Source organism: Grammomys surdaster, unplaced genomic scaffold (genome assembly GCF_004785775.1).
Source record: "Grammomys surdaster isolate TR1022 unplaced genomic scaffold, NIH_TR_1.0 130, whole genome shotgun sequence".
Classification (NCBI taxonomy): Eukaryota; Metazoa; Chordata; class Mammalia; order Rodentia; family Muridae; genus Grammomys; species Grammomys surdaster.
Window position 1 is genome coordinate 10857612 of NW_021604588.1, and position 10620 is coordinate 10868231.

Consider the following 10620-nt stretch of genomic DNA (forward strand, 5'->3'; position numbering starts at 1 on the left):
TTTGCTGGGTATAGTAGCCTGGGCTGGCATTTGTGTTCTCTTAAGGTCTGTATGACATCTGTCCAGAATCTTCTCGCTTTTATAGTATCTGGTGAGAAGTCTAGTGTAATTCTGATAGGTCTGCCTTTATATGTTACTTAGCCTTTTTCCCTTACTGCTTTTAATATTCTTTCTTTGTTTTGTGCATTTGCTGTTTTGATTATTATGTGATGGGAGGTATTTCTTTTCTGGTCTAGTCTATATTGCATTCTGTAGGCTTCTTGTATGTTTTTGGGCATCTAGTTTTTTAGGTTAGCAAAGTTTTCTTCTATAATTTTGTTGAAGATATTTATTGTCCCTTTAAGTTGGGAATCTTCACTCTCTTCTATACCTATTATTCTTAGGCTTGGTCTTCTCATTGTGTCCTGGATTTCCTGGATGTTTTGGGTTATGAAATTTTTGCAGTTTACATTTTCTTTGACAGTTGTGTCAATATTTTCTATGGTATCTTCTGCACCTGAGAGTCTCTCTTCTATCTCTTGTATTCTGTTGGTGATGCTTGTGTCTATGACTCCTAATTCCTTTCCTAGGTCTTCTGTTTCCAGTATAGTCTCCCTTTTTGATTTCTTTATTGTTTCTACTTCCATTTTTATGTCCTGGATGGTTTTGTTCAGTTCCTTCACCTGTTTGGTTGTTTTTTTTTTAATTCTTTAAGGGATTTTTGTGTTTCCTCTTTAAGGGCTTCTACCTGATTACCTGTGTTCTCCTCAATTTCTTTGAGAGTATTATTTATGTCCTTCTTAAAGTCCTCTGTCATCATCATGAGAAGTGATTTGAAATCTGAATCTTGCTTTTCTGGTGATATGGGGAACTCAGGACTTTCTATTGTGGGAGAACTAGGTTCTGATGATGCCAAGTACCCTGGGTTGCTGATGCTTATGTTCTTTCGCTTGCCTTTCGCCATCTGGATCTCCTTTGTGCTACCTGTGCTGTCTCTGACTGGAGCCTGTCTTTCCTATTATCTTGGTTGTGTCAGAACTGTTTAGGGTGGATGTTGCTTCTGGGGTTAGAGCTGAAGCCCAAGATCTGCTCAGTGCTTGGGCAAAGACCAGAAGGAATCAGTGCCCCAGGCCCGGAGTGAATTCCTGGGTCCCAGGGGGTCCCAGTTACTCCCTCTTTGGGGAGAGTGTTGCTGTCTCCTTACCTAAGATACTGCCGGGCTTAGAGCTCCTGGGAGCCCCACATCCTCTGCATTTTGTTGGATTGGTTGCAGAGCTGAAGCCCAAGATCTCTACAGTACTGTTTTTTTTTTAAAGAGACTTTTACATGTGATTCCTTCCCTGTCTATAGAGGTCAAGCTCCTCCAGAAAGACAGCCCTTTGTGTGAGAATGATGCTTAATCCAGTTGTGCTCTCTACCTATAATTCTTTTATTTAAGCTTTTACATTTATTAATTTTGTGGTGTGTGTGTATGAGAGAGAGAGAGAGAGAGAGAGAGAGAGAGAGAGAGAGAGAGAGAGAGAGTTAGATTGTTCATGCTACAAGGTGCCTGTGGAGATCATGGGACACTATCAAACGTCATCTTTATGAGGGCCTTTCACCTGCTGAGCTGTCTCACAGGCCCTCTTTAAGTTTTATCTGAGCTCGAGTGAAGGACACATTCACAACAAAATTCTCCACCCGAGATCTTTGGTATCCACTTTCTTGAAATGATTTTACTCCAGGATCAATTTTAGGACAGACAGTCTTCTCAACTGTGGTTCCCCACATCTCTTCATGTGACTGAGTTCAGATCACATTGACTCCTAAGCTATCACACCTGGAGATACTACAGATCTGTAGGATATGGCAACATCTAAGGTCAAAAGTTGTTGGTGAGTTTCAATATTTTATGAACTGTCTTGTAGTTCCTTCCCACAAACCGAGGAAATATTCCCATGCCCCAAACAAATCCACAGATACAGTATGAGATGTCCCCAGTGATTACTGGGGAAGCTATGGGGATAGGCCTCAGTAATAGGCTAGGATTATGAGCTTACGACACCATGCCAACCTATTATACTATTATAGTAGTAGTAGTGTGTATATATATACATATACATACATACATATATATATACATATATACACACACACACACACACACACACACACACACACACATATATATATATATATATATATATATTTGAGACAAGACTCTCTATGTAATCCTGGTTGTCCTGGAACTTGCTCTGAAGACCAGGCTGACCTGGAATTCACAGAGACCCTCTTGACTCTGTCTCTCAAACACTGGGATTAAAGGCCTGTGCTACCACACCTGGCTTTTACCATGCCTTTTTAAAAATATACATTTATTTATTTATTTGTTTATTTATTTATTTATTTAATGTAGTGAGTACATTGCTCTCTTCAGACACACCAGAAGATGGCATCAGATCCTATTACAGATGACTGTGAGCCAGCATGTGGTTGCTGGGAATTGAACTCAGGACCTCTGGAAGAGCGGTCAGTGCTCTTAATGGCTGAACCACCTCTCCAGCCACTTGCCATACTTTTTTAAATGTTGGTTCTAGGAACTGAACTCACGTTGACAAGCACTTGACCATCAGAACCATCTCTATCTCCAGCCTCAAGTTTTACTTGTTGTTTGTTTTCCCTAGGCCTTAGAGACCCTTGTGGCTCAAAATACCACTGGCCCTGTCTTCTACCCGAGGCTGTACCATCTGATGGCCTACGTCTGCATATTAATGGGAGATGGGCACAGTTGTGACTTCTTCCTGAACACAGCATTAGAGCTTTCTGAGACACAGGGGAATTTGCTTGAGAAATGTTGGTTGAGCATGAGCAAGGTATGTACTCTCAGCCAGCAGGCTACTATGTATGTGGGGTGGGGGATTCTCACTCTTGTAGGCTACTGGGGGGGTGGAGGAGTGCTCACTCTTGCACTTGTCAGTGGGGTTTTAGGAGGTAGCAGAGGTCTTTGTCTTAGTTCACTTGTGCTGCCATCACAAAATACCTCAGCCTGTGTCACTTATAAGTTTAGAGTTCACAGTTTTTCAGGCTGGTGAGTCTAAGACCGTGGTGCTAGAATTCAATATCTGACAAGGATGAGTACCTCTGGCTGTGCCCCCATCATCAGCAGAAGGTGCAGGAGCCAGAGACACAGCCCCACTCTGCCACCTGTTACCTGAGGAATTCCCTTCAGAGACCTCCACTCAAATGAAGCTAGGACTCTTATCTAGCTGAAAAGACTTTGAGGCACAGCCAGATGGTGGTGGCACATGTCTTTAATCCCAGCATTCCAGACGCAGAGGCTTGCAGGTCCCTGAGTTCATAGGCCAGCCTGGTCTACAAACTTAGTTTCAGGACAGCTAGGGTTACATAGAGAAACCCTGTCTCAAAAGAGACAGAGAGAGACTTAAACATAAATTTAAGCACAGGTGTTTATAGTGCTTAGGAAAATGATAACACAACTTCCTGTGAGCTTTTCATACTGTATGGTCTGGTAGCTTCTGAAATTGCATTGTCAAAAGGTGGTTCCTGGAGAAGTATTGGATTGTATGACACCCTCTGTCACCAGGACTAAGCAAGGAAATTAAGAACTTTTCTTTCTTTCTTTCTTTCTTTCTTTCTTTCTTTCTTTCTTTCTTTCTTCCTTTCTTTCTTTCTCCTTCCCTCCCTCCTCCTCCTCCTCCTCCTCCGCCTCCTCCACCACCACCACCCCCCCCTCTTTCTTCTCTCTCTCTCTCTCTCTTTCTCTCTCTCTCTCTCTCTCTCTCTCTCTCTCTCTCTCTCTTTCTTTCTTTCTAACTGCAAATAAAGTTTATGGTCTTCTTCTGAGGTTTCCAGAAAGCTAGGGAAGGAGCAAAGCCATTTCATAGTTACTGGAGGATCTTCGGCATGGATTGTTACTATTTTAGTACTCATATTTAAGATACCTCTATGGGAAAGGAAACTTGTCTTTATGTAGGAAGCTTCACAGCTCATTTGTGATTGAGTGGCCATTCCTAACTTCCACCAGACTCTAGAGCAGTGCTTCTCAACCTTCCTAACACTGTGATTCTTTAATTCAGTTCCTCATGTTATAGTGACCCCACCCATAAAATTATTTTTGTTGCCACTTCATAACTGTAATTTTGCTACTCTTGTGAATCATAATATAAACACCTGTGTTTTCTGATGGTCTTAGGTGACCCTTGTAAAAAGGTCATTCAATCTCTAAAAGGGGCCCCTGTCCACTGGTTGAGAACTGTTGCTCTAGAGTAAGAGCCTCCTTCCTTTCCAGTATTCTCTTAATTTTCCCTGTCTTTCTATTCTCTCTCTGTTTTGCCTGTCCAAAGAATGGAAAGGAGAAAGTTGTTCTGTTGTGCTCGTATGTACTAGGACATGAGTCCCAAAGCCCTCAGAACCTAATCCCCCAAAGCCCTGACTTCCAATACCATCACCTTAGGGGCTGAGTTCCACAGTGTGGATGGTAGAGATGTCCACACACTGCAACCATGGTGGCCATCACCGGCTGTACCAAAACAGGGTCTGTACCCATAATTTGGGTTTATGCGTTTCTTCTTAGCTTTCAGGTTTTTTTTTCAGAGAACCCCCTCATCCGAGCCCCCCGTAGCAAGTCTCCCCATCTCTCTGATCCCCTCCACTCTCCATCTGTTCCATGTGTCCCCACCCTGTGCTGTCTTTCCACACATGACCGCTTCAAAGGTAGCCTGCAGGCTCAGCAGCCACAGGGCGCTGTGAGATGAGAGACCGGGTGTGCAGCTCTGTGTGCTTGTTTGAAGAGGTGTCCAAGTTCTAATTTGGACAAAAATAATTTCTGTCATTTGGTGACTATTATCCCAACACTTGGGAGGTGGAGCCAGGAGGATCAGGATCAGGAGTTCAAGGTCAGCCTCAGCTACACGGAGAATGCAAGGTCAGCTTTGGATGCATGGAACCATCTTATAAAACAAAAGAAAGAAAAGAAGGAAGGAAGGAAGGAAGGAAGGGAGGGAGGGAGGGAGGGAGGGGAAAAAAGAAACTAAGAAAATGAGTAAAGAATTCCTTTTTGTCTGTGGATCCCCCTGTTTTCAAAAGCTCCAAGGAGCCAGAGCCATGTGTGGCAGTAGGAGCCTATAATTGTAGCTCTCCAGACACAGAGGCAGGCAGGAGAATCAGCCTGACTTCAAGGTTAGCCCAGCTAGCACTGCTAGTGAGACCCTATCCCAAAACAAAACAAGCTCAAGGACACGTTATGGTTTCTGGAATCAGGTTAGTCTTCTGCAGGCTGAGAGTACTGACTACGCCCTTGTTCTCTTTACTTCTCTCAGGAATGGTGGTACTCGGCCTCTGAGTTAACAGGAGATCAATGGTTTCAGACAGTCTTGAGTCTTCCATCATGGGATAAAATTGTATCAGGCAACGTAACCCTTCAGGATGTCCAAAAGAACAAGTTCCTGATGAGAGTTAACATTCTGGACAATCCTTTCTAATAATTATGAATGAGAACAAAGATTGCAGTAAGAACCATTGTCTTTCCATGATTTGTTATTGTGCTCTCTGCACAGCCAGGATGCCCAGGTTCCCACAGACCCTTCGGGACCAAACCTAGGAACAGATGCCTGGATTCCTCTCCAGTAAATCAGTAAGCGTCAATACCTGGCTTGCACAGCTGCCTTTACCTTCACTGGCTGTTTGCTTGACCTGTGGGACTTGGCCCATAGAAAATCCAATCATGTCGATATCAGGGGCTGCAGGGGGTTCTGTTGTCCCAGAACAAGGGATTGAGCAGTGACTTACAATTCTAGCAGAAGCAGAGTTCATTAAGTGATAGTTCACTTCCACAGGGGGGGAGCACTAGGCTGGAGCAAGAAAACATTCAGTAGCTCAAAGGGCAGCTGTCACCAAGGATTGGGGCTTTTTCATGTCACCTGTGTGGGCTTTTCCAATATCTCAGTTCCATGCGGCTCTGCATACAACTTCATGTGCTGTGCCTGTCATTAGCATTTTAACCCTACCCAGGGGTGCATGTTAGAACAGCGTAATGAGCACAGGTCGTGTTCTGGCTTCTGCAGTAGGGGCAGGAGAACTGGTTTTAGTTTTAGCAGTCACTATACACCTCTCTTGGGAGGTGTGCCAGCCCTCAGTCTGCTCCCGTCTCCTGCCTCAGTATGGGAAATACTAATATCAAGGTAATGTGAGGTCTTGTATTGCAGCTGAGTGTTTTCTAGTTAATGTGTTAGTCTGAAAATGTTTAAATATTTTTTACTCTCTCTCTCTCTCTTTCTCTCTCTGTCTGTCTCTCTCTCTCTCTCTCTCACACACACACACACACACACACACACACACACACACATACGCATGCATGCACACAGTGTGTACACACACATTTCCATGTCAGGGAGGTCAGAGGAGACGTCTGTGGTTCTGTCCTTCCACCTTTCCGTGGGTGTCAGTGATCAACCTCGGTGTGCGCAATGGCCTGGAGGTAGCACAATATTGCAAATGTCAAATCTCTGTTACAGTCTGAAGCAGCAAGATGAGGAAGAATACAGTTTGCTGTGCCAGCTTCCAGAGCCATGGTGGTGCCCCACGGGCACTTCCCATCTGTAGAAATAACTGCTTTAAGTAGAAATAGTAATTTGATGTGGTCACATGCTCTAAGTTTGTAAGCATGTAAGAAACATTTAGTATGTAATAGTATTCATCTTTGCTTCTCAGACACAAAGGCAAGGCTGTGTATCTTTTCTCTTGATGATATAATTAGGTTTCACAGAGGGGCTGAGACAGGCCCCTGTGTGTCACAAGGTTAGCCACAGAGCCTGGCAAACTGCCACGCTGGAAAGAGAGCCAGGCTAGGGCAGGAGACCGAGAGACTCGTGACACAAGAGCACAGCATTCTGCTTTGCTGTAATCTCTACATTTCGACGGACAGTAGGATCAAACAAATTAAAGAAGACTTCTCGAAAGGAAGATGAGATGGCTTAGTTTGGAGCTAAATACAGGTGAGCATGACCTGGGGACACAGACTTGGGTTTCAATGTCGTACTGGGTTCACAAAGTTTTCTAGGAACTGAACCAAAGAAAGTTGTGAATCAAGGCACTTTTCAAACGGTAAAAATGCAGGTTACTGCCAACCAGGGAAATCTCGCCAATGAGCCTCAGATGCTTTCAGACAATTTTTGTTTGTTTGTTTGTTTTTGTTTTATTTTCTTTTGTTTTTTTTTTTCGAGATAGGATTTCTCTGTGTAGCCTCGGCTGTCCTGGAACTCACTCTGTACACCAAGCTGGCCTCAAACTCAGAGATCGGCCTGCCTCTGCCTCCAGAGCGCTGGCATCAATGGTGTGCGCCACTCCTACCCAGACAGTCTGTATTATTAACTATTTTGTTGGTGGAACATATTAAAGATTTTACCTGGCAATAACAAGGATTTTAGGTCACATGCAAAGCAGGGGAAAGGAACAGGTCTTAAGGGAGCTAAAGATAGCTGAAGATAAATTATAATTAGGTTATTGACCAGCAACTCCTTTCCACAAGCACTGAAGATCTAGTCAGCCCATCAGCTTTCTAGAGGGCTCCCAGACGTGTGGTTCTTTCTAAGAACTTGGATTTATACTTCCCCTTGTTGACTAAGTCTCTTGCTTCATGAGTGCAGGAACCAAATACTATCTTTCCAGCATTGCTAGCAAGGCTCAGTTCTAGGATCTGATACAAACAGGGCTCAGTAGCTGACAGGAGAGCAGTCTTCAGGAGAGATGAACTTCAGGCAAAGCTTGAAGCAGGCTTCAGATAAACCCATTAAAGATAAACTCCTAAATCATCCCTCAAATGTACTAGTCATTACCTCCAATGCTTTTTTATCATCTGCACGTCACATAAATGTGACATCATTACATTACATAAATGTAATGCACCAAAAATTAAAATAATAACACTGACTGGCTTAATTAAGTAAAGGTTAGTGTCTTAGTTAGGATTTTACTGATGTGAACAGAGACTGTGACCAAGGCAACTCTCATAGGACAACATTTAATTGGGGCTGGCTTACAGGTTCAGAGGTTCAGTCCAGTATCATCAAGGTGGGAGCATGGTAGCATCTAGGCAGACATGGTGCAGAAGGAGCTGAGAGTTCTACATCTTCATCTGAAGGCTGCTAGTGGAAGACTGACTTCCAGGCAGCTAGGATGAGGTCTTAAAGCCCACACTCACAGTGACACACCTACTCCAACAAGGCCACATCTACTCCAGCAGGGCCACACTTTCTAATAGTGCCACTCCCTGAACGGAGCATATATAAACCATCACAGTAGCATAAAAGGAAACAGGCATTTTAAACACTAAAATTTACATATTAAAATAGATTAATTATGCATTTCCACTGCTTTTACAGATATTTGTACTCTATGAACTATTCTATTTAAAATTGAAGTACTGGGGGCTGGAGAGATGGCTCAGTGGTTATGAGCACTGGCTGCTTTTCCAGAGGACCTGAATTTGATTGCCAGAACCCACACAGCAGCTCACAGCTGTCTGGCACTCCAGTTCCAAGGGATCTAATGTCCTCTTCTGGTCTCCAATGGCATCAGGCAAGCATGTGATGCACAGACATACATGTAGGCAAAACAGTCATACATATCAAAAATAAATAAATTTTTAAAAACAAAAACACAAAAACAAAAGCAAACAATCAGGAGGTCACACTGGTGGCACATGCCTTTAATCCTAGATCTCAGGAGGCAGAGGCAGGCAGGTCTATGAGACCAGCCTGACCTATATAGTGAGTTCCAGGACAGCTAGGGCTATGTAGAAAGAGACCCTGTCTCAAAAAACCCAAAATTAATAAGTAAATAAAAATAAAACTAGAGTCTTTAAACAAATCTATGATCTTTGAGTTTAGTAGAGTACATGAGTACATGAAAAGTCACAATACAGAAGAAATTAGGTAACAACATAGAATTCCTTTACATTTTTGACAAGACTGTCTTTTTTCATGTGAAAAAAATATTTAAAACTATAGGATCAAAATATCAGACCTGCTAGAAATTCTGATTTTATGGGCTTTGTCTACATAACCTTGTCTTATTTCTTCGTTTTGTTGCTGTTGTGCTGTCATTTTAAGACAGAATCTCACTGAGTCTCCCTGGCTGTCCTGGAATCCATTAGGTAGACCAGGCTGGCCTCAAACTCAGAGATCTGCCTGCTTCTTCTGCCTCCTGAGTGTTAGGATTAACAGTATATGCCACTACATCTGACTTTCTTCTTATTCTAATGATTAGAAATAAAAGTAGCACTCTAATAACTGTAATGTTGTCCATTTCTTTTTCAGCAGTAAAAATACTGATACTGTTTAATTTTGAAATATTTATTTTACTATTTTTAATTAAGTGGGTGGTGGGTGCACATGATGGGTGGGTGGTAGATGCCTGAGGGGCCTTGAAGACCTGGAACTGGCCAAATTCAGGTCTCCAGCAAGAGCACTCCACTCTCATCACAGCTGGGCCGTCCTCTCTCCAGCCCATTGTTCAGTTAATTTTTTGAGTGCAGCTAATTGTTCTATAGAGTATCTCAACTATTCTATTAATCATGAAGCATCACCTCTTACATCATAGACATCAAAAGTTTAGTTTCTTTTATATAACTTGGATAAAAAGAGTTAATGCAAATCTTTGGAAACCTCCAGACAGTGCAAATGGAATCAGACGTCTGAGCATGTCACAGGGCCTTTGAAAATGTTCGGTGTACTGTGCTCTAACGTTTTTAATATTAATAGGAACAATAATTAACTATGACTGACCCAAATAATTTTTTCCCTCCTAAGGAAAACGTTTTTGTTTGGGAAATAAGAATTTGGTTTTAGGGCTGGAAAGATGGCTCAGAGGATAAAAGCACTGGCTGCCCTTCTAAAGGTTGTGAGTTTAATTCCCAGCAACCACATGGTGGCTTACAACCATCTATCATGAGATCTGGTGCCCTCTTCTGGCCTTCAGTCATACATGCAGGAGACTGCTGTGTACCTAATAAAAAGAAGTAAATAAATCTTAAAAACAAAAAAAAATTTGGTTATAAAATATGGGTAATCTAAAAATGCATTTTGTCTTGGAAGATTAAATAAGCTTTTGAGAACGTAAAAGCTATATTTTAAAGAATGTGTATTATACTGATTAATGAGAAATTTCTTTTGTAAAGACTATGAAAACATGAAAGCTAGATTCAGATAAGGTGGAGCTCTGGAAAAGACGGAGCTGAGACGCTCTGAGACCAAGCTGTTCCGATGACGTCACAAGAAGCAAACACGGCATCACTACAGTTTCTTATATTTTCCACTCTTCACGGATAATGGGGTTTTAAGCTTTCTGTATAAGTATGCACTGTATGTTGAACATAGTCCCCCTTTAACCCTCCTCTTCCTTTCTGTTCCCATAATCCCCTCTGTCCTTCTAGACCATATTTACCCCTACTGCCTACTGTCAATTTTATATATTTATATATGCAGATACAAAAACACTTGAGGACCATTCCTCACTGAGGTCAGCTGGCCAGTCAGTGCAAATCATCCCTGCTCACCCGCCTCTCCTCTCTCTCTGTCTCTTTCTCTGTCTCTCTCTGTCTCTCTCTCTCTCTCTCTCTCTCTCTCTCTCTCTCTCTCTCTCTCT

The 10620-nt window shown here is 42.5% G+C and overlaps 1 protein-coding gene across 3 annotated transcripts in view; it reads left to right on the forward strand.

The window, feature by feature from the left end:
* Adcy10 (adenylate cyclase 10) overlaps window positions 1–6596 on the forward strand; it is a 91020-nt gene extending 84424 nt beyond the window's left edge. Inside the window, exons 32-34 of one of the 3 annotated variants that reach the window (XM_028759310.1) lie at window positions 2643–2831; window positions 5298–5390; window positions 6368–6596. In XM_028759310.1, the coding sequence (XP_028615143.1) occupies window positions 2643–2831; window positions 5298–5390; window positions 6368–6496 (411 nt within the window). In that variant the 3' untranslated portion in view covers window positions 6497–6596. Of the gene's footprint in view, window positions 1–2642; window positions 2832–5297; window positions 5487–6367 lie in introns of those variants that run through there. The other 2 variants (XM_028759318.1, XM_028759325.1) reach the window with 2 other exon arrangements.
* The last annotated feature ends 4024 nt before the right edge of the window (window positions 6597–10620 follow it).